The sequence below is a fragment of the Danio aesculapii genome, chromosome 6 (assembly GCF_903798145.1).
Source record: "Danio aesculapii chromosome 6, fDanAes4.1, whole genome shotgun sequence".
NCBI lineage: Eukaryota > Metazoa > Chordata > Actinopteri > Cypriniformes > Danionidae > Danio > Danio aesculapii.
The window spans coordinates 52,369,658-52,395,009 of NC_079440.1; the positions used below are offsets into that span (position 1 = coordinate 52,369,658).

The following is a 25,352-nucleotide window of genomic DNA, read 5'->3' on the forward strand; positions in this document are numbered from 1 at the left end:
TAGTTGTTTGAGTTAGTTATGAAGTTACAAACAGTCAAATACCATAGAAGTACTGGAATAACAGTTTATAGTTTAGATAAAACCACTGATGTTTATGGTAAAAATTAAAATCACCATCATATGCATTTAACTCGACGCTCAAAAATTTGTGTGTTAGGCAGCAATTACATTATTTAACCAATAGGTGGCGACAACCAGCCATCAAAAATACGCCACAGAATAATTGTTCAAAAATGATCCATCTAGCAATGAAACGTGAAGTTTTATGAGTGAATCACTGAATCAATTATTAAAAATGAGACTAACAATAAATATGGGTTGTACAAATTAGAATGTTAGATTTCTACATTTAGCATTTTCAGCAAGTAGTAACAGTGAATTTTTGACAGTACTGAATATTTTACAGTTTAAATACAAAATATTCAGCTTATTATTTCTTCATTTTATTTTTTTTATAAATTACAGGTTCTAAGTTCTGTTGTGTCTTAAAGTTTTTGTATAAAATAAATGGAAAGCAAATGATATTTTTCTCCTTCCCTTTAAGGCTGATCTGACAAACGGTCCGATCCATGACTGAAACACTATCATGTGATCCGAACTGTGAGATTTGTGATTCGTTACACCACTAATATACATATATATATATATATATATATATATATATATATATATATATATATATATATATATATATATATATATATATATATATATCTGCCGCTCTACCAAACAGTTGAGCATGTTTTTACTGTTTTAAATAATAACTGTTAAAGTAATTTAAGGAATGATTGTTTTAATTAATGGTTTACACTACACAGCATTGTTGGTTTACAAAGATATCAAACAAACATAATCCTGTTGCACTGCTACACTTGATTTTAGTTTTATTGTAAAAAAATGTATATATATATATATATATATAATTTTTCATAGTTTATGTATTAATTCTGGTACTTTTACCATAAACCGACATATTAACCATTTGGTAGAGGTTTATATTTTAGAAATTATGGGAAGTGTTGAAAAAAATGCATGAAGTGTGTTAACTAGCAACATTAGGAGTTAAGAAATGCAATCCAGAAAAAAATTCTTGGTGGGGTAGTTAAAGGCATATAATGCTATTAAACTTCATTAATTTTCCTTCAACTTAGTCCCTTATTTAACAGCATATGTTTTACGAAGTGGATGCCCTTCCAGCTGCAACCAGAATGTAACGCTAGGCCAGCAGAGGGAGCCCTCACCTGACTACTGACTCAGCTCCACTCCCTCTCCAGTCACTTCCTGTTTGTGCTGTATTTCAGCAAGAGCTCAGGCCATGCTTCCTGGCGAAGTATTGCCAGTTTACCTACCTTACCAAGCGACTTTCATGACTGCTTTTCTGTGTATGACCCTGCCTGCCTTGATCAAGTATGTTATTTGTCTTTGCCCTGTTTTGGACTGCTTATTGTTGCCTTAAACTTTGGCCTGCCTTCTCACCACATCTTCTGGATTTGCCCCTGTGTATCTTGCTCTGTTTTGGACAGATTATTGTTGTTCTGATCCTCAGCCTTAATTACTACTACATCTCCTGGAATTGCCCCTGTGTTTGTTGTTTGGTTTGGACAGCGTACATGTATGCCGACTCTCTGCTTGTTTACCCGTCGATGTCTCTGTCTAATCCCATTTATAAACTTCTTCATATGGATTCTAACACAGCCTCAGACTCCTCCTCGTTATACAGAACTGGGAAATGCTATTAAAATAAATTGTAATATTATTAGTAATATTAAAATAATATTAATATATGTTTAATATAGATTTTATTTAAAGCTACTTACAAATCAGAATAATAACAATAATTAAAGCAACAAAAGAAAATATACTCAAATATAAAACAAGTCATTTTAAATTGTAGTAATATTAATGTTTTATTTATTTATTTATTTATTTGTATTTATGTATTCTAGCTGCAGCGAGCATTAGAAACCAATCTTGGTATACCGAACAGTTTAGGAAATGAATTTTGAGAACTGCTCTTTTTTTTAATTTGTGAATTTCCTTCTAGTTACTCTTGGTCACAATCCTTCATTCCTGTTACTGTCCAGATGAGGTAAAAACACTGCTGGGTTTTGTCTGCTTTATGGCCCCAGTTAACCTTCCTAACATTACCGCACTCTCCACTTATGAACTTTCATATGCAATACGCATTCTAGATGTCTGTTCATAGCCCTCTTATATAAACCCTCCAGTTATGTCTTTTTTCATTTTGTAACTTTGACTTTGTTTTATTAGGCCTTTATATTTTATTTAATATTTTATTACGTATACCCTTTTCCAGAATATTCTGTAATCTTGGATCTATTATAGTAGTTTAACTTCCAACCGTTTGCTCACACAGATCACCGGGGGCTTGAAGTGATGTTTCTGTGGGTCTGGCTGCTGGTGTTTGGCTGTAAGTCACAGTTCTGTATGTAGCGCATGGCAGGAGGGCGCTTTTTAAGGTTGCTACAAATTGGCAGCATGTGGAAATAAATTCAGCAGTGCTGCAGAGGAAGTTTAAAGGGTCGACTTTAAGATGCACACTTATAAAGACAGCAGGTCAGCAGGGGTGGCTTCTTCTTACGTAAACCCAGCAGATTTGGCACGTCACACTGGTTAGAGCATGGAAAATAAAGCTGGAACTCTCGCTTTCTTTCTGCATATGTAAACTAACAGTTATAAATGTGGGAACGCTTAATCGTTCTTTATTGTTGCTCTCTTTTCTATATTGGATGGATGGATGGATGGATGGATGGATGGATGGATGGATGGATGGGTGAAAGAAAGACAAAGAAAAACTGACAGACAGAAGGACTGACGGACGGACGGACGGATGGATGGATGTAAAGAAAAGCTGAGAGACTGATAGGGACGGACAGAAAAACTGAGACCGACAGATAGATGGATAGATGGATGGATGGATGGACGGACGGACGGACGGACAGAAAAACTGAGTCCGATAGATAGATAGATAGATAGATAGATAGATAGATAGATAGATAGATAGATAGATAGATAGATAGATAGATAGATAGATAGATAGATAGATAGATAGATAGATAGATAGATAGATAGAAAAACTAAGACAGAGATGGATGGATGGATGGATGGATGGATGGATGGATGGATGGATGGATGGATGGATGGATGGACAGAAAAACTGATTCCGATAGATAGATAGATAGATAGATAGATAGATAGATAGATAGATAGATAGATAGATAGATAGATAGATAGATAGATGGATGGATGGATGGATGGATGGATGGATGATAGATGGATGGACAGAAAAACTAAGAGACAGATAGGTACGGATGGATGGATGGATGGATGGATGGATGGATGGACGGACGAACAGAAAGACTGAGTCCGATAGATAGATAGATAGATAGATAGATAGATAGATAGATAGATAGATAGATAGATAGATAGATAGATAGATAGATAGAAAAACTAAGACAGAGATGGATGGATGGATGGATGGATGGATGGATGGATGGATGGATGGACAGAAAAACTGATTCCGATAGATAGATAGATAGATAGATAGATAGATAGATAGATAGATAGATAGATAGATAGATAGATAGATAGATAGATAGATAGATAGATAGATAGATAGATAGATAGATAGATAGATAGATAGATAGATAGATGGATGGATGGATGGATGGATGGATGGATGATAGATGGATGGACAGAAAAACTAAGAGACAGATAGGTACGGATGGATGGATGGATGGATGGATGGATGGATGGATGGATGGATGGATGGACGGACGAACAGAAAGACTGAGTCCGATAGATAGATGGATGGATGGATAGATAGATAGATAGATAGATAGATAGATAGATAGATAGATAGATAGATAGATAGATAGATAGATAGATAGATAGATAGATAGATAGATAGATAGATAGATAGATAGATAGATAGATAGATAGATGGACGGACGGACGGACGGACGGACGGACGGACGGATGGATGGGTGTACAGAAAAACTGAGAGACAGATGGACACGGATAGAAGGATGGGTGGATGGAGAGACGGACAGAAAAACTGAGATAGACAGATAGACAGACAGAGAGATAGATAGATAGATAGATAGATAGATAGATAGATAGATAGATAGATAGATAGATAGATAGATAGATAGATAGATAGATAGATAGATAGATAGATAGATAGATAGATAGATAACTAGGCATGTTTACAGTTTGCACAGATGGAGTTTAGTCACTGTCAGTTTAAGTGTGATGAATGACTGTTCCTCTGTTGAGCTGCTCATGGGAAAAACAGCAGTGAAGTCTAAAAAAGTCCATCATTTCCCACCCAGCCGCTGGAGGAAGGTATTTTATCATAGTTATCCTTTCTATAAGTCCCCAGCTAATCGACAACCATGGCTTTTCTACATCTGGAGTAAAGCGTTTTCTGAAAGCGTTCACAGAAGGTTAACCTGTCAGCCTTTACACACCATACTGATATCAGAGTCTGTCAGACAGGAAACAGCGCCGACGTGTGGTCAAACTGAACAAATGACGCCTGTTGAGTCGCTGTATTACTCACAGGAAATGTAATAATGATTAAATAATAAATAAAATTAACTATATAAACATCTCTAATAATGCAAAATATTATCTGTACAATCTAATAGTTTATATATGATGGATCCCCTCATATGTATATGTATATTTTTTTAAACTTATGTATGTTTATGTATCACTGGTTAAGTTTTGTATGACTGTTACATATGTTGTCATATAACTGACAAGCATACAGGATTATATGCTTTACTAAACAAATTATATGTATTATTATTATTTATCTTAATAAATGAAATAACTTCACAAATAAAAATAAAGTTCACAAATTATGTAGGTAGATAGCTATTTTTGTGAATTTATGTTGTAATTATTTATGTTGTAAATAATTGTAAACATTACGAATAATGTCTGAGTAAACATTATATATATATATATATATATATATGGGCGGCGCAATAGGTAGTGCTGTCGCCTCAAAGCAAGAAGGTCGCTGGTTGGAGCCTAGGCTGGGCCGATTGGCGTTTCTGTGTGGAGTTTAGATGTTCTCCCTGCGTTCGCGTGGGTTTCCTCCGGGTGCTCCAGTTTCCCCCACAGTCCAAAGACATGTGGTACAGGTGAATTGGGTAGGCTAAATTGTCCGTAGTGTATGTATGTGTATGAGTGTGTATGGATGTTTCCCAGTGATGGGTTGCAGCTGGAAGGCCATTCGCTGTGTAAAACATATGCTGGATAAGTTGGCGGTTCATTCCGCTGTGGCGACCCCAGATTAATAAAGGGACTAAGCCGAAAAGAAAATGAATGGATTTCATATATATTTCATATTTCAATATTTCATTTTTTTAAAAATATATACATATTTTTTTTCAAGTCTTCCACATTCAAGCAAACTATTAGATTTAAACAAAGGTTTTAATTTTAATTTTCAAGTCATAAAATAAAAAAATTATTAAATTAAATTAAATAATAAAATATAAATTAATCAAATAAATATATACATTTAATGTAAATATGACGAATGTAAATGATAATAATAAATATATAATTATATAGAAAATATATATAATCATATTTAATTATATATATATATATATATATATATATATATATATATATATATATATATATATATATATATATATATATATATATATAATTTAATTATTATTAAAATATATAGATAGATGGACAGACAGATTAATAATAAAATAATAATAGAATTTGAATGTAATAAATTATGTAATATTACAAAACTACTGTAGTCTAATAAAACTAAAAACTTCCATTAAACCGCAAAGATCAAAAAGTTAAGAATTTTAATACCGAATTCGAATTTTGCATATTCATTGTCCAAAGCGGAAGTTTCGGCGTGAGGTCACGTTACGTATTCCACGTCACGGAAGTCACAGACATGATCCGTTTGCTCCCCAAACCGAGCGGAAAACTCGGGGTTTCGGCCTTGTAATGTTTTGGTACTTCACGGGATACAGACTCGGGACTGTGTTGGTCTAAAAAAGAGCCGAAATCTCACGAGCTCTGAGGGGCTGGGTCTGTGGCCGAGCCTGCTGCTCTGTTTACAGGCTAGCTCGCTAGTTCAGTAGCCGCAGCTGCCTTGGCGACGAGCTGAGTAACTAATCTCAAGACAGCCATCGAGGCAGCTCGCAGTTATTTCACTTTTCGCTCCCCTTTTATTGCATAGCCATGGCAACTCGGCGACTGACCGATGCCTTCTTATTAATGCGGAACAATGCAATCCAAAACCGGCAGATTTTGGCTGAGCAAGTGAGTACATACGACCCCCGTCGTACTCTGAATACACGTAGCAATGCTGCGGTGAGTCTAACGTTCATTGTCTGAATTGATTGTTTTGGCGTGTGTGTGTACGTGTGATTCTGAGAAAACAACCCTAGCTAGTTGTTCCTAAAAAACAACCCTAGCTAGTGATGTTTGTTGATGTCAACCGGCGCTGTCAGTTGTCCAACAAACCTCAACTTGTTTTGTTTGCTGTGTGAGGAGCTGGAAGGTGTGTGTAAACCTGCTAGCTGACCGTCAAACCACCGCATTTTGATTTACCTCAGCACACGGGAATGCCATTGAAATGACTAAAAGGTGATGGTCGTGCTAGTTTAGTTCATTGGTTAGTATTTTGATATCAGGGACCCCACATTTGACGCCCACTCATTAAGTATACACCTATATCTTCATGTATGAAGGTGCATTTATGTGTGTTGAGCCAAATGAGCGTGTGTAGACGTTTTTTTGACTGATATACCCATTACATATTATTGTATGATGATGTATGTTTACTTTTTTAAATTATTTTAAAATATTCTGTCATTAATGACCAGGATTAGAAAATACAGAACAGAATGGTATTGTCAAATTCACTTTAAGCTACTGTTTAATGCTGATAGCGTTTTGAAATGTTAGTTGTTGATTTATTCCATGTTTCAAATTGTTATAGTTTAATCCATCCTTGCCCAATGCAAGAATAAATACATTTTCATAAGTTTATGAGTTATTAAAATATCTTCTTTTTGTGTCAAACATAAAAAAGAAACTTATAAACTTTTGAAAATTTTTGGAAAAAAGTTTTGGGTGAACTATCTCTATGAAAACACATGCAGATGATAAACTTTTGCTCCATTATAAATTAACTCTGCATTGATTATAATCAACTATTATTTCAACTCCACATTGAAATCCATCCTTGCTCAATGCAAGAGTAAATACATTTTTCAAAAGTCCCTAAACATTTCAACAGTAGTGAGTCAACGTGAGTTAAAATAGTTTTTCTATGTAATCTAAAGTATAAACATGAACTTTTAACCTGCTTTCAATTAAAGCTGCACGATATTGGAAAAATCTGATATTGCGATATTTTGTATTTCTCCAATCTATATTGCGATGTGAATACAGCTTTATTTGGAAAGAATTCCTCATTTTAGATTGATTGGGGTGATTTTGTAGGGGATTGGATCTAGAGTAATATATAACAAATAACCTACAAGCATAGGTAAACAAAATATTGCAAAGATATAAGTGAATTATAGTTTTCTGGAGAGTCTAACAGTATTCAGGTACAGATAAATGAAGAATCAACACTGCATAGTCTTTATTGTATATAATGTAATCGTTATTAAATTTACAAACACTAACACTTCTTGTGGCTGGATGTTTTAAACTCTGAAATGTTAAAACGTTCACATAGTCACAGGCCTTAAAGGAATAGTTCACCCAAAAATGAAAAGTACTCACTATTTACTCACCCTTCACTTGTTTCAAACATTTAGAAGTTATTAAAATATCTCATTTTTGTGTTCAAGATAAAAAAAGAAACTCATAAACTTTTGAAAATAGTGAGTAAAGTTTAAGTTTTGGGTGACTATCTCTTTAAAAACACATGCAGAAGATAAACTTTTGCTCCATTATAATTTAACTCTGCATTGATTATAGTCAACTGTTATTTCAACTCAACATTGAAATCCATCCTTGCTCAATGCAAGAACAAATACATTTTCAAAAGTCTCTAAACGTTTTAACAGCAGTGAGTCAACGTTAAAATTGTTTTTCTATGTAATCTAACGCATAAACATGAACTTTTAACCTGCTTTCAATTAAGGCTGCACGATATTGGAAAAATCTGATATTGCGATATTTTGTATTTCTGCGGTATATATTGTAATGTGAATACAGCTTTATTTGGAAAGAATTCCTCATTTTAGATTGATTGGGGTGATTTTGTAGGGGATTGGATCTAGAGTAATATATAACAAATAACTTACAAGCATAGGTAAACAAAAAATTACAAAGATATAAGTGAATTATAGTTTTCTGGAGAGTCTTCAGGTACAGATATTAAATAATAAAGCACCAAATAGTCTTTATTGTATATAATGTAATCTTTATGAAATTTACGAACACTAACATTTCTTGTGGTTGGATGTTTTAAACTATGAAATGTTAAAAACTTTACACAGTCAGAGGCCTTAAAAGGAGAATTCACCCAAAATGAAAAAGTACTCACTCTTTACTCACTCTTTACTCACCCTTCACTTGTTTCAAATGTGTATGGGTTATTAATAGGGTTGCGCGGTTTAGCGGTACTATGGTAGTATGGTAGTACTATGGCTCCAAAATACTGGTGGTGCCACTGTAGTTTGTAACCGGTAGTATCATCATTAATGGTTGATCTACAATAGATAATGTTGCAAGTGGAAAAATCACTCAAATGCTCACACGTTTGAGCAAAAATAAACCATTTTGTTTGAGTAGTCTGTGGAGCCCTTTAAGATTGCCAAACTGTGTCGAATTCGCACCTTTTATGGGATATGCCTATTGCATGTTTTCTAACGCTTCAGTTCGAATGCACTTCTCAATCGGGTAATTTCTGTTCCTGTTAATATGATTTATTAGGTAGGACAATCTCTTTAAAAGAACGACTCACAAAATGAAATTTTGAATTACTTTGGATTCTTACCTGAGAAGACAAAAAAAAATAGATAAACTCAAAATAGCAACAGGAAACATTGAAACAATTTTATAGCTTAATTTTGTTGGAAAAAAAAGCTCTTTTGTAACAAATGTCATTCATTATAATTTGTATTTTTATTTTAATGTATTTTTGTTGGCCAATTATCTACAAAATACACAAAAAGAATGAATAAATTTTAGGTGAAGTGCGGTGCAAATAATACTTTTTGGCCTTAAGGGAATTATAAATTATATTTAAGTAGGCCTATTATACCATATACATTCTCGCAATGCTACTTGATATCGTGATACTTCAGCTGGTATAGTATTGTAAAATAATTAATGGTATCGCGACAACCCTAGTTATTAAAATATCTTCTTTTTGTGTTCAGCATAAAAAAGAAACTCATAAACTTTTGAAAATAGTGATTAAAGGTAAATTTTTGGGTGAACTATCTCATTAAAGACTCTTATAATTAAAGACATTATAATTCAACTGCATTGATTATAATTAGGGCCAGACGGAATCTGCGGATGTTTTTTGCTATCTTTGCAGAGAATTTTGGTAGAAATCTGCGGATTTCTGCTGAACTATTTTGGGAGTTTGATAACTAAAACCTTAATATGTGAAATAAAAAGTAATATCTTTTTAACTTGTATTTAATGTTTACAATACAAATCCAATTAGATCCATTTTATTTGTTAAACAAAGCAAGTCTCTCATATAATATCTCTACTAAAAGACAGAAAATATGACTTTACAAACTGCATTGTACATAAATCAGATGAACATTTTCATATTAGTCAATAAAATTACTGTAAATTATTTTAAAAACTGAATAAATATAGATTTACACACATCTACACAAGTAAATAAACAGAATTAATGATGGGCTAAAAATCTGCGGAATTCTGCGCGTGCAGATTTTGTCTGGGCCTAATTATAATCAACTATTATTTCAACTCAACATTGAAGATCCTGCGACGTGACTATTGCAGATGGCAAACATTGCGATATCGATGCTGAAACGATATATTGTACAGTCCTACTTTGAACGTATATACAATCACTGTAAAATTTAGATTTGTTTACATTTGTTACTTAAAGAATGTTGCCGAATGTTATAGAAATTAAAATGTTTTAATTTTATTCCTATGTTTTAGCTTTAAGCAAATGTTTTTAGTACAATAATTCATGCTTTTAAAAACACTAATAGTAGTGGTGCATTTCTTATTGCTAAATTTAATGCCAGAAGTTGACATGGAAAGAAGTGATGGCTTTGATGCACTATATACTTGAGTCTACTTAAAAAGCGACTCCAGAAGAAAGCAGTGTTTTGTCTCCCCATCTTCTACAGATCTTTCCTACAGATAAGCTATGCGTCACATTTTTCTTTCTCTCTGATGCTGGTGGGCGGTCTGCTATCTGGATGTATTTTTTTAAATATCTCTATACTGTAGTAATTGGGTCTTGACAGACAGATTTTGTATTTCTTTCAACTCAATATTTGAAGAGTGATAAAGTTACTAGCACGGACGTCACTGCAATCATACATCATGCCTGCTTGTGTTTTGTCTGGTGCAGTGGCTTCATACCTTACCATCTGCTTGCATGTTGATTCTTCAATGTTTGCTCTTCTCATGGTCTCTGTCAGAGCACTTCTTGCACTCCTTTGCAAAATCATGACAGAATTGACAAAATTTCGTCAGTAATCATCTCACTATGTTGAAAATATGATTGTTACCTTCCAGCTTAATCTTGCTTTGCATTTTTTGAGTTCAGTAATATCAGAAACTGCCTTGTTTTTTAATAGTGCGAAAATCTTATTTAGGGAATTGATCAATCAGTAGCACAGTCTAGGAATTTTTAGGCTGGAATGGACAAATCATAAAAAATACTGTATTTTTAATGCATGTACATCTTTGCATTTTTATTGTTTGTATTAAATATAAATGAAGTAATCTGTAATTAAGTAACAATTAGCAATTTACTGGTTTCTGTTTCTGGTTTGTCCAGTTCTGTCTTTTTGATGCTGATCACTGCTTTTTGTCTTGGGCTCAACTCTTCTCTCACTCCTCATGTCCCTCTCCTCCTCCTCTGTCTCTCCTATGGTTGGATGGGACTTCGCTTGGCTCTTCCAATCACATTAGGAGTTTGATGAGGTAACCTTGCATTTAACATTGAGACACATCTTTCCTAAGCTCCACCCCATTTGGAATAGTTAGATTTTTTTTTTTTAGAAAAGCCCTTTGACCCATTTTGACTGAGTGGTACGGTTCGGTACGCTTTTATTACAGTCACCAATACTGAATAAACAGTATACAGGTGTTAGCATTTGATCATATTTTTCTTATATTTTTGTCTAGTAGGCCATCATTAGAATTAGAAAAATATATAATTGGTTTGCTGGCAACTGTTGCTAGGTGTGATTGGTCAATTATATTTTAGGGCGGGGCTTAGTAAAGGATCAGTTCCGAGTTAGAATATTGCTTTCACTTTTTGTGCTTAGTTTGTTGTTTGACAGTTTGTTTGTTTTTTTTTTTTTTTACAATTTGGTTGTAGTCGGTATGTTAACCTTTTATTTATTTATTTATTTATTTATTTATTTATTTAACCAGGAATGTCCCATTGAGATACAATATCTCTTCTACCAGGGAGGCCTGGTCAAGACAGACAGCATAGGACAAAAATACATAGACACACACTAAAATAATATAAACCATAATCAATTGTTAAAACGTGCACCGTTCTAAACTGACAGTCTTTAAATATTTGTAAATATACTGGGGCTGTAAAAATAGCACGTGATTAATTAGAAATATTTAACGCGTTAAAAAAATAACGCAAATAACGCAGTTGCTGTTTTTTTTTTTCCTGTTGTGGCCGACGTGTGTTCAGGGACGGCGCGTGCATAGAGGCAACCTAGGCGGCCGCCTTGGGCAACAGAATAGTGAGCGAACCCCCCTTTCATCCGCTACACCCACCCCCTCCATCACGATCCTCACTTTCATCCGCGAACTGGTCACTTTTGGGTTGAGGGCGACATGATTGCCGTTTGCCTAGAGCGCCAGTTCAGCCTGCTCTGGTCCTGCGTGTGTTTAACGTGCAAAGAAATTTAGATAAGACCAAGGACGTGCTTTTAGAAGGAAAGTTTCAGTATAAAACAATTAATGTCGCATCACAAGGCTATCCTGCGTTTCCTCCAGAGTTTCATGCAATTTCGGGTGTTTCATTTTTAATCTTTAGACTTAAACTGCAGTTAAGCAGTTCACTCTCATTCAGCATATTTTCATTCAGGATGTTTTAATGAAATTTGATACCGCATGGCAAACAGAAAGAATAACCTCCGCATTTCGGTACTCGCATGATCCTTTAAGGTAATCAAAAATTGCTGCTTACATAATAGACTCTTAATCAGTATTATCTTAATCATTAAAGCGGAGTATTGGTGTCTGTTAGTGAAAGTGCCAGATGAAATCGCAAGCCCAATTCTCGGCCTTTATGCTGCTTCCATGAGCCCTCACATTTCTTAAGTTTGAGGTGTTTCGCCCTACACGCAACTTTTGTAAAGCGTCTGCTTCACGTTGCTGTGTCAGAATCTTTGCTTGTGAAATACAGCCATACTTTAGAACACTTAGTGTAAGCAAATTTGATGAACGTGATCGTGCGTGTTGATGAATCTGAAGGGATCATTTTAGTTTGTTATTGGCATTGATTGTTTTGAAATTCTAATGGCACTTGCATGCCTGTTTTTATTTCTGTAATAAATATGGCGTTTCGTGATTAATCATGATTAATTACAAAAAAGTGAGATTAATTAGTTTTTTTTTTATCATTTGACAGCCCTAAAATATAGTGATAGATGTGTGGATTTCATATGTAGGATATCTTGAAGCTCATTCCATACATATGGAGCTTACTTAGAGAATGCAGATCGACCCAACTCTGTGTGAAAAAATGACATCGTAAGTAGGAGTATTTCTGCTGATCTGGAATTACAAGTATTTGAGCAGTGCTCCAGAAAACTAGATATAAATACTGTGGAAATTTACCAACTAAAGTTTTAAAAATAAAAACTAAGATATGTTGTTTTCTCCTTGACTGTAATGAGGTCCATTCTGTCATTTTATATAAATTACAGTAATGTGTGCGTGCACTTGAACCTGTGACAAATCGTAAGGCACTATGAGAAACAATATCCAATTTTTTTCAACCTTTAAAAAAATTAACCCTTATAAACAAAAAATATATATTTTTAACCCTTTTAATAATTAAACCCTTTATCTGGGTACAATATTAATATTCCTTTAAATAATAAAAAATTACTTTTGTCTTAAAGCCTTCTTCTATCGGTTATTTTCACAATTTATGATGGCATACTGTCAAAAATGGGACAAATGAGCTTGTATAGCAGCCAAATTCTGGACTTTGTTAGTGGAGGGGTGGGTCTTTCAAACCACCCAAACCCCTCCTGACTACAGGCCTGTTTAGTATTGACTGATTCATGACAATATTTATATTTTATTAGCATAATAAGTCTCAGTACCCATTGCATAATCTGCTGTTGCTTCTCTCTGTCTGTCTGTCTGTCTGTCTTTTAGTTGGCAGATGACCGTATGGCCCTGGTGTCGGGCATTAGTTTGGATCCAGAGGCTGCTATCGGTGTCACAAAGAGACTCCCGCCTAAATGGGTGGAGGGAGTGGATGAGGTAAATGAATGATAGTTTTAAGCGTTCTGTAAACCCTGTCAATCAGTGCTATTAAACAAAGCTTCCAGTTTTAAAATCAGTTAAAGTTCACCCAAAAATGACAATGTCATCATTTACTCACCCTTAACTTGTTTCAAACCTTTATGAGTTTATTTCTTCTGTTGAACACAAAGGAAGATATTTTGAAGAATGTTGGAAACCGGTAACCACTGACTTTCATGGTATTTGTTTTTCCTAATAAGTCTATTTTGTGTTCAACAAGACTGAAAGGTTTGGAACCACTTGAGAGAGAGTAAATGAGTAAATCTTCATTTTTGGGTGAACTGTCCCTTTAAGCTCTGCCGAAAGCATCTGTGGCATGCTATAAAAAATGAAAACCGTAAAGCATCTGAACTGACCACTTGTGATTTGATTAATGAAAAATGCATTTTGAAACCAGATGGAAACCTCCACATTCATTCACTAATATTCACAGCCATTACCATTCATATACGAGTTAAACTGGAGTGTTCTTGTTAGCTCAGTGTTTCTGCACAGAGTGAACAGTGAATTCCTTGTTCCCTCAGATTCAGTATGAAATCACACGTATTCGTCAAAAGATGAAGGAGCTGGCCAGTCTGCACGATAAACACATGAACCGGCCCACGCTGGATGACAGCAGTGAGGAGGAGCATGCCATCGAGATCACTACACAGGAAATCACACAGGTATTATAGACTATTTCAAAGTGGTCATGTCATTGGCCCATGAACATTTCCTCCTCGTTATCAAACTATTTCATAACTATGACAAGAGGCAATTCAATCATAACTTAAAGTTAAAACATACGATGGCCGACAAAGCTTAACACGCTGCAATTGAGGAAAGCACATGCAATTACAAAAAACATCAGCAAATAGAGAAACGATCTTCATCAATTTGACAGCACATGTTGCAAATTGGTCACAACACAAACAAGTGAAGAAACCCGCAGCAAATTAGTCACAACACTTGCAAATATCCACGTAACACAAGGGAAATGTTTCTAGGGGACCCAAAAACATGAGATATGGATGTGTTATGTCGTGTAATCAAGATATTAAAATATGCGAAAAACAACTCTCCTTTCAAAGACCACCAATCACTTCACTGAGCAACAATCATGGCATAATAGCACATCCATATCTCAGCAGGGTCCATCATTTTTTGGGGTCCCCTAAAAACATTTCCGTTGTGTTACATGTATATTTGCAAGTGTTGTGACCAATTTGCTGCGCGTTTCTTCACATGTTTGTGTTGTAACCAATTTCCAACACGTGTGCTGTCAAATTGATGAAGATCGTTTCTCTATTTGCTGGTGTTTTTTTAGAATTGCATGTATGTTAAGCTTTCTCGGCCACCGTAAAAACAGCTATCATAACATTATTTATCAATATGTTGCTCTTTTTGGATTCTCTGAAGCTATAGAAATTAAAAATGTAAAACAGGAACATCCCTTTTGTTTACATCCCTCAAAATGGTCTAACACACACACACACACACACACACACGTGTTTGTTTTGTCTATTGTGGGAATATTACATAGGTTTCCATTGTTTTTATACTGTGCAAACTGTATTTTCTATTGCTCTAACCCCACCATACCCCTAAACTCAAACCTCACAGGAAACTGTACACTTTGACTTTCTGAAGAAACTAATTCTGTTTGATTTATAAGCTTTTTGAGTGATGAGGGCATCAGCAGTGTCCTCGTATTTTCACCACCTTCTTGATATGTCACAAAAACTTGTACACATAGACACACACACACACACACACACACACACACACACACACACACACACATTAATAATAGTGCAGTGGCATCTGTTATAACCAAAGAGGTTGAAGTGGACTTGAAGAAAAACTACTGCAGTTAATCATTGCACACATCATTAAACTAAAGCATTTTTAGCATCTGTAGTGTGTGTGTGTATAGATGTTTCACAGGTGCCAGCGGGCCGTGACGGGACTGCAGACTCAGAGTTATCACTGTACAGAGCAGGAGAACAGGCTGTTGACGAATGTGGTCTCCTCATTGGCTCAGAGCCTTCAAGAGCTGTCACTCAACTTCAGACACACGCAGTCTGGATACCTGAAGCGTAGGTCTAATGCACACAAACACAACATAATTCGATATATCTAAACAAATACTTTATACATTTAGTTTTGCTTTTATTTAGACTTTTGATCTGTTTCATACTATTAATTAATGACAAATCATTGACACGCCTTTGCTTTTGTTTACAGGTATGAAGAACCGTGAAGAAAGATCCAAGCACTTTTTTGACTCCGGTCCACTTGTGGAGGAGGATGAAGATATTGCACTATATGACAGAGTAAGACTGATTTACTCAATTCATTTGCATTTTTAACAAGAAGCGTGTTTTTGCTTCCTCCTTAATGAAGGATATTTGAGGTATTTTGTATGGATGCAATGAAATGACAATTCGAAACCAAAAATTCTAGATGCACTAAAACCACAAATGTTTTATAATAATTATTTATTATTTCAATAAATAATATGAAGTCATTTTGTAAGACTCTTTAAACTGAACTCAGATTTATACAGATAAAAAAAGAGACAAGCCAATAAAACAACCGCATTTTATTGACTGTAAAAGTGAGTCGAGAGGCATCAGTTTACCAGTGTTGCAGCACAGTAGCACTATTGCAAGCAGTAGGAACAAGTATACTACATAGAAATGTCCTGAACAAGCTTTGTCACTGATAATTCAGCCGAGTCAGGTGGAATTAAGACTTTTATTATGTTTTGTGAAAAGGGCATAGAAGGACCACTGTAAACAAGTTTTTGTTTATTGGATCATTTTGGTATTTAAACATGTTCTGCTATGAGTAGAGCCTTATTGCTGACATGGCATTATTTTCTTAAATAATAATGAAATATAAGTAATGTTTACCTATTGACAAACTGTTGGATAGTAGTAATTGGCATTAGTATTGGAAGTAGAAATCGTCTAGTTTAAATTTTATCATTGATGTTACAATTAAAATATTTTGATTCTGAATGTCTCTTGAAACATCCATCCATTCATCCATCCAAAACACTTTTTTTCTTTTAATAGTAATAATAATTTCTTACATTTATATAGCAAAGCACTTATTACATTTTTTGAGGGGGAATCTCCTCATCCACCACCAGTGTGCAGCATCCACCTGGATGACGCCACGGCAGCCATATTGTGCCATACCGCACACCACACACCAGCTGATAGGTGGAGCGGCGACAGAGTGATGAAGCCAATTATGATATGGGGATGGTTAGGATGGCCAGTGGGCAAATTTGGCCAGGATGCCAGGTTTAAACCCCTACTCTTTTTCAAAGGACATCCTGGGATTTGTAACGACCACAGGGAGTCAGGACCTCGGTTTAATGTCTCATCTGAAAGATGGCGCTCACTAAGCAATATAGAGTCCCCATCAATATACTGGGGCGTTAAGCATGGTTTATACTCGATGCGTCCGCTAGTTGCTTGAGTGTACGTGTCGAATGTGTCGTCATCGATGTGTTTGCGGAGGTTCGCTTTGGGTGCGTGCGACAGAGCCGGCAGAGCGTATTTTGGCCGGCAGAGCGTATTACTTTTTTTGAGACTCGAGCGAATAGCATAAGAAGGGGACAGAAACTAGCTAGACCGTAATGTGTGAATTGTGGAGCGGGCTAAATCTAAAAACATCTGGATTTTTTTAGTAAGTGTACATTTTTTTTTTGCTATAACAAAAAATATATATTTGTAGAGCACTCATGCTCTGTTGTCATCAATATTTTAATAAACTTTAATAGGTAGAACTGTCCGAGATATGAACAAAAGCAAGTGATGCATCAAAGTTTGATTAAAAAAAATCTTGAATGGTTATAAAAATCCTTATAATCATTAAAATAATTTAAAGAAATAATTAGTTTAAAAATATTGAATGATATTAATGATACGACACAGTTCGGGAAACTTTCTACTTTGTTTATTCGTCTGACTTTATGGTCAGTTTCTTTTGACCGCCCCCTGTTGTTTTAAAGAATATCACAACGGCAAACGCGGCTAGTGTAAAAGCCTTGTCTGTTCGTGAGGTGCGCGTGCAGTCAGCTTTAGGACCCACACAGACCACCGGTTGACCCCCCCCCTCCCCGCTGGTCTCACAAACACCACTACCGGCAGCAACCTAGCTTTCCCATGTAGTCTCCCATTCAGGTACTGACTGGGCGCAGCCCTGCTTAGCTTCAGTGGGCCCCACCATGGGACAGTTGCAGAGAGCTAGCTGCTTGTACTTTTACTATAAGGAGTGTCATTCATGTCTTTTTGAGTGCACTCGAAAGACAATTGCCTGTGATATCATGTGATTTTGTTCATAATTGTCAGCAGAATGTATATTTACATTAATATTTATACATAATCAAACTAGTGCGCAACTTAAGCAAAACTGATACTAAACATTTTTTAAATGTAGTTGGAACCCAAGCAAGTATGTGTTGTGGTTCTTAATCATTTAAGTTCATTTAATTGACTATATAAAACCAGTGTATGTTATCCATGCATTTATTGGGTAAAATTGATACTTTATTTTACTGTCATTCAATGTGTTGCGGTCAATATCAATGCATTGTCACTTTAATCGAGCGTGCAGTATGAAAGCTTCAAACTGTTATTATGGACGTTGAAAACATTGCGCTCTGCTTGCATCTGCGGTGTGAAAGAGGCTTTAGAGTGAACAGTTTATAGACATGTTATTGATATTGACTATAACATAAAGAGCGTTTATATATTGGTGTATTTCATTCCAGTGTAAAGTTGACATCTGACTGCAGAAATGTCTTTTCTTCTCTTGTAGGGATTTACAGATGACCAACTCGTGCTGGTTCAGCAGAACACAGTGATGGTGGAGGAGCGGGAGAGAGAAATTCGACAGATCGTTCAATCCATTTCTGACCTTAACGAGATCTTCAGAGATCTTGCTGGAATGGTTGTTGAACAGGTCAGTGTGCATCTTGATACAACATTTGATATTTTCTACAAATACACTTTATTTTGATGTTTTTATCATTATATTATTTGTCCATTTGTGTTGTATATTTAATATTAACCTGTACTAATTAATAAATAAACATTATTCAATGAGGATTATAAGCTTTTTACCAAGACTCTCATGAGACAGTTGCATATACACTCACCGGCCACTTTATTGGGTACACCTGTCCAACCGTTTGTTAATGCAAATTTCTAATCAGCCAGTCTGCATTTTGGCATGTAAACATGGTCAAGACGATCTGCTGCAGTTTAAACCGAGCATCAGAATGGGGAAGAAATGTGATTTAAGTGACTTTGAATGTGACATGGTTGTTGGTGCCAGACCAGCTGGTCTGAGTAACTGCTGATCTACTTGGATTTTCCCGTACATCTCTAGAGTACAGAGAATGCTCCAAAAAAGAGAAAATATCCAGCCAGTTCTGTGGGCACAAATGCCTTGTTGATGTCAGAGGAGAATGGCCAAACTGGTTCCAGCTGATAGAAAGGCAACAGTAACTCAAATACCCACTCGTTATAACTGAGGTCTGCAGAAGAGCATCTCTGAACACACAACACATCCAAACCTTAAAGCGGATGGGCTACAGCAGCAGAAGACCACACCGGGTGCCACTCTTGTCAGCTAACAACAAGAAACTGAGGCTACAGTTCGCACAGGCTCACCAAAATTGGACAAGAAGTTTGGAAAAATGTTGCCTGGTCTGATGAGTCTCGATTTCTGCTGCAACATTCAGATGGTAGGGTCAGAATTTGGCGTCAACAACATGAAAGCATGGATCCATCCTGCCTTGTAGCAATGGTTCAGGCTGGTGGTGGTGTAATGGTGTGGGGGATATTTTCTTGGCACACTTGGCACCCATTACTACCAATTGAGCATCGAGTCAATGCCACAGCCTACCTGAGTATTGTTGCTGACCATGTCCATTCCTTTATGACCACAGTGTACCCATCTACTGACAGCTACTTCCAGCAGGATAACGCGCCATGTCAAAGCGCGAATCATCTCAGACTGGTTTCTTGAACATGACAATGAGTTCACTGTACTCAAATGGCCTCCACAGTCAGCAGATATCAATCCAATAGAGCACCTTTGGGATGTGGTGGAACGGGGAATTCACATCATGGATGTGCAGCGGACAAATCTGCAGCAACTGTGTGATGCTAAAATGTCAGTATGAACCAATATCTTTGAGGAATATTTCCAGTACCTTGTTGAATCTATGCCATGAATGATTAAGGCAGTTCTGAAGGCAACCCGGTACTAGTAAGATGCACCTAATAAAGTGGCCGGTGAGTGTATATACTTTATACATTTTTCAAAATATGCATTAACATCATGGCAAATTAAATCCAGGGTACAGTCCTTGACAGAATCGACTTCAATGTGGAACAATCTTGTGTGAAAACAGAGGAGGGACTCCAGCAGTTGCAAAAGGTGAGGCTCTTATCAGCCCTGATAATGTGTTAAACAATAAATCAAGGGTTCAATGCTTACATTTACTTTGCTTGCAATATTAATTCACTCTCCAGTATCCATGTGTCATTTACAAGTAATAATACTTCATAAAGAGACAAAGCACACTCAACTTTTCTCCTTTCTTTGTCAGGCTGAACAGTATCAGAAGAAGAACCGCAAGATGTTGGTCATTTTAATTCTCTTCGTCATAGTTGTCGTTCTAATACTTATTCTGTTCGGGACCAAGTTTAGTTGAATCATTCCATGGCCTCCAGGAGGGATTTACCAGTGTGGATGAGAAAACGGATGTATTTGTGTGCGTGAGGGTGTATGTTAGACCATTATTTGAGGGTGGAATATTCGAAGGTGCTTCTATTTGAAACGCTACACCACAAGAGGAAGCCTGTAAGGACTCCCCCTGCTGGCCACTGAGTGCAGTGTCTTTAATAGATGATCATGTGTTTAACCCTACAGCGAGAGGCAGTGTTAGCGCTCAGGATCCTTTCAGAGGGCCTTTTTTTTCTCCAAACACAAGCACAGCATTTCAGAGATAGGTTGCGAAGCGGCAGCATGTTAATCTCAGCCACTCATGTCATCTCGTTTGAGGAGTAAACAGGAAGCTGATGGGGAAAGATAAGAAGATTTCTCCTGCAAGATCATCATATCGGCTTGGGTGAATCTCTTCAGAGGAATATCCAGGTCACGTTTCAGCCCTAAAGAGAAATATGAAATGTTGTTTCATAGACATACATGCTTATAATCGGATTGTTTTTCCATAGATGTGTATTTGTTTTCTATGGAGAAAAAAAAAGACCAATTGAAATTTGTTGGATTTCCTGGATTTTTTAGGTATGGGTTTGAGTAAGACGTTAATATTTACTGTATTCTAGAAGAGATTTCTATTAATGTATTGTCATTTAGAGCTTTGTTTTTTCAGGAAATTGGCCAAAATGACAGATGTTTTCATGTTGTTGTCAAAAAACAGAGTTACTCCAACAAATATCTGAAGTTAAAACACTGTGTAACTTTATAGACAACACAACACTAAACATGACTGAACGCATGGCAGCTTTTTTTTTGTTTTTGTTTTGACAAATTGTCAAAGAAATGCTCTAAGGGTGCTTTCACACTTGGTTCAGATGCCAGGTCCGAACCCAAGTTCAATTGACCCCCCCCCCCCCCCTCTCCCTTTGCCATCTTTCAGCTGGTTTGTGTTCACACCCTCTTTTTTCCGTCTGAACCCTGGTACACTTGCTTCATCAAGCTGCTCGTTTGTGTACGGCTGTTCCTAGGTGATGTCCGCATATTACGGTTGTTCTGCTTTTACTGAAACTTTTGGTTTTATTGTTTGTTTGTCGCCAAGGTAGGTGATACACAGACAAGCACACACGAATGAACGTTGTGAGTTGTTGTACAGTTGGCGGTTCACCTTCGTATTTGGTACGATTGCATTAATATCAAAAGTGAACCAGATCAGAGTCCGCATGAACCGCACCCCAGACCACCTCTTTCAGGGAGCTTTCACACTAGCACTTTTGGTCCACACCTGGGTTCATTTGATGCCAAAGTACGGTACGTTTAGCTAGTGTGGACGCTGTCTTCTGAACTCTGGTGCTCACCTGTGAACTGTACCCGAGTGCACCTGAAAGAGGTGGTCTGGAGTACCGCTTGTTTCTAGTACTCTAGTCTGGTTCACTTTTGATATGAATGCAATCGTACCTAATAATGGAAGTCAACCGCCAACTGTACAACAACCTTTAATTTTCATAACGTTCATTCGTGTGTGTTTGTCTGTGTATCACCTACCTTGGTGACGAGCGGGACTGACTCAGTGTAAACAGTGCTAATGTCTGCTTGTCTCCACCAAAAACGACTTCTGCAGACATCGCGTGGTGTTCTGAACGTTTTTAATGTTTTTTGTGGCAGATAGACGCAAATGGCTCTCGAATGACCGTGGTATGTAGACGTATCCATTTTGGCACTTTGCTTTCGTGGCCATCACCTAGCAACAGCTGTACTCAAAACAGCAGCTTGATGACGCAAGCACACCAGGGTTCAGAAGGAGAAAAGACAGTGTGAACACAAAACAGCCGATGGGGACTATAGTACTTGGGTTCCAACCAGGCATTCAGACCAAGTGTAAAACACCCTCAGTGGACTTGGATGCGGTTAAAGGGTGCGCACCCGAGTCCAGAAGACAGCGTTTACACTAGCTAAACATACCGTACCCTGACAACAAATGAACCCGGGTGCGGACCAAAAGTTCTAGTGTGAAAGCTCCCTTAATGACAAAAAAAATCTATTTGTAAGGAATATCATCAGTACACTGTAAACATGCAGGGTTCCACAATTCCTTCATGTTGTCCCAACACAAATCAATTAAGTTAGCTTAATTGTTTTTACAAATTTAAATGGATTGAACATAAAACCATTAAGTTGTCCCAGAAAAACTCAAGAATTGTGTTGATTCAGCTCATTTTAAAGTAGTTTGAAGAAGCAGCAGAAATTATATTTTGAGTGTAGTTTACAGAAAAGAAAACTGATGTTTTACTCAAGCACATAACTACACATTTTCATATTTCCATTATACAATTTTAATGACATTTCATCATTTCCATCTCGATTGGCATTATAAAGTTTAGCAAAAATAAAAAAGTATCAGTTTTACAGTATTTTGTACTGTATAACCATGATACAAATTTGATTGGTCTCATATTAGGACTAGTTAACGAGACATTAGTAGGGATTGGGTTGGCATCAAATTAAATGCACAATGGAGACTCTTTAGTATATATGGGTCTTTGAAGGTTGTTCAATTTGACCTGAACATGTTTTCAACAAATTCTCCAACATTCTGGGCTTCAGTTTGTGTCATTTTTGCATTTTTCCACTGCATTTTGCATTGGAAAGCTGTCTTTTAATCAGACCGTGGTTATTTATAAGGATGTGTGTTTGATTTGAGCCCAAGATGATGTCACAGAAGTCTCTGATTTTCCACAAATGTGTGTATGCGTGTCTGTATGAAAGAGCGAAGCACTGACACTCCAAAAAGCCATTGAGGAAGTTAAAGACTGAGGATCACCTATTCAAACCATAGTCTTTTTCCTTACCGTTGTTTTGTATGTGGTGAAATGTGTAGCGTTGGGATTCTGACAGCAGGTATTGAATGAACTGAATGTTACAGGTTTGTCTGCATTTTAACGGCAGTGTTGTCATGATATCAGTATCATTTCAGTGATTTGTTCTGGAGTTTTGCTTTATTCCTTGCCTTAAAGAGTGGACATCTGTGCGCTGATCCTGGATGTTGTTGTTTTTTAAAGCTTTGCTCGTCCATGTTTCATTGATTATTGTTGTCACTACCGTAATAATCAGTCTGAGCTTTAAACTGAACTTTGATCGTCGTTTTCAGACTGAAGCTCGGTCGCCTCTCTGCTGACTGACTGTACAACTACTGTTCCCTGTACAAGATGAAATTATTTATTTTAGTTGCACATATGTGTACAGTTTATGGAGTTCTGTTGTCGTCTGTTAGTAGCCGTGTCTAAAGCCTTTAGGTTGTCTTTTCTGTTTTTTGTGTATTGCAATTTTTCTGTCCTCTCACAAATCAATTCTTGTTGGCTTTTCTGAAGGGCGTTTGCACCACTACTGTATGACGGGGGTAAAATGATGAAGACGTTGACCATGTTATTTTATAAATCCAGAGACAGTTTATTCTTGTGTTATTTTAGAAGATGATATAACTGCACATTCAAGGCTTAAACCCATTTCATGTGGTTTTCTTCATGGTGTTGGCGTGAAATTCAGTGTGAAATTTCTAATATTTTTCTGCCATTATGGTACTACTGTATGCTATTTGAACCTTCTGTTAAAGCTGACCAGGTTTTTAATGAAATTAAAACAAATATATATATAAAAAAGGAGGTTTTTGGTGTTTTGTCTTTCTGCACTAGCAAAATGGTGTATTTTTCTTGTCCCAATATTTTATGCTTGCGTTTTCCTTTTCTGCAGTACTTCAGTTTAATTAGAAGTTAAATACATTTTCAGAATCAGTTTTATTGCCAAGTGTGCTTCACACACACAAGGAAGTGGTTTTGGCTACAGAAGCTTCCAGTGTACATAAAGTGACAAGTGACAACACAAAATAAATATGAAAAAAAATAAAGAAAAGAGAAACATTAAACAGATGCGGTTAGTCAAGAAACCTGGATGTTGAGTTGTATACAGATTGTTATAAATATACAGGTTATAAGGTGCTGTGTACAAGTGCGTATGAGAAAGTATTGCACTTATTTATTGCACAGTAGTGGAATATTTAACTGTTCATAAGGTAGACGGCCTGAGGAAAGAAACTTTTCCTGTGTCTGGCTGTTTTTGTGCTTGGTGCTCTGAAGCGCCGACCAGACGGTAACAGTTCGAACAGGTAGTGTGCTGGGTGTGAGGCGTCCAGAGTGATTTTGCGAGCCCTTTTACTCACTCTGGAAGAGTACAGTTCTTGAAGTGTAGGAAGGGTTGTACCAGTGATTCGTTCAGCAGTCCGGACTATTCGCTGTAGTCTACAGAGGTCGGTTTTGGCAGCTGAGCCGAACTAGACGGTGATTGAAGTGCAGAGGATGGATTGGATGACAGCTGAGTAGAACTGTACGAGCAGCTCCTGTGGCAGGTTGAACTTCCTCAGCTGGCGAAGGAAGTACAGTCTCTGCTGTGCTTTCTTCACAATAGAGTCTATGTGAATATCCCACTTCAGATCCTGAGAGATGGTGGTGCCCAGGTACCTGAATGACTCCACTGCACTTTTGACGAGAAAGTTCAATATAACCAAATAATTATTTAAAAATGATGCATGAAAAATGTTATTCTTCGTGTATGAGCACAGTCAAAACATTTATACAACAAAACTACACTCACCGGCCACTTTATTAGGTACACCTTACTAGTACCGGGTTGGACTCCCTTTTACCTTCAGAACTGCCTTAATCATTCGTGGCACAGATTCAACAAGATACTGGAATATTCCTCAGAGGTTTTGGTCCATATTGACGTGATAGCATCAAGCAGTTGCTGCAGATTTGTCCGCTGCACATCCATGATGTGAATCCCTC

At 36.6% G+C, this 25,352-nt stretch overlaps 1 protein-coding gene across 4 annotated transcripts; it reads left to right on the top strand.

The window, feature by feature from the left end:
* Positions 1-5,958: 5,958 nt before the first annotated feature.
* stx16 (syntaxin 16) lies at positions 5,959-24,173 on the top strand. Of its 4 annotated transcripts, none has more exons than XM_056460494.1 (9): positions 5,959-6,393; positions 11,185-11,196; positions 13,636-13,743; positions 14,310-14,450; positions 15,701-15,863; positions 16,012-16,100; positions 18,604-18,747; positions 20,152-20,232; positions 20,405-24,173. In XM_056460494.1, the coding sequence occupies exons 1-9, from the start codon at positions 6,262-6,264 to the stop codon at positions 20,507-20,509; spliced, it is 975 nt and encodes a 324-aa protein (XP_056316469.1). In that variant the 5' UTR covers positions 5,959-6,261; the 3' UTR covers positions 20,510-24,173. The 4 variants fall into 4 exon arrangements, with proteins under 4 accessions (XP_056316469.1, XP_056316465.1, XP_056316467.1 ...); XM_056460492.1 differs by having other exon boundaries at positions 6,250-6,393; positions 11,051-11,196; XM_056460493.1 differs by having other exon boundaries at positions 6,282-6,342; positions 11,051-11,196.
* The last annotated feature ends 1,179 nt before the right edge of the window (positions 24,174-25,352 follow it).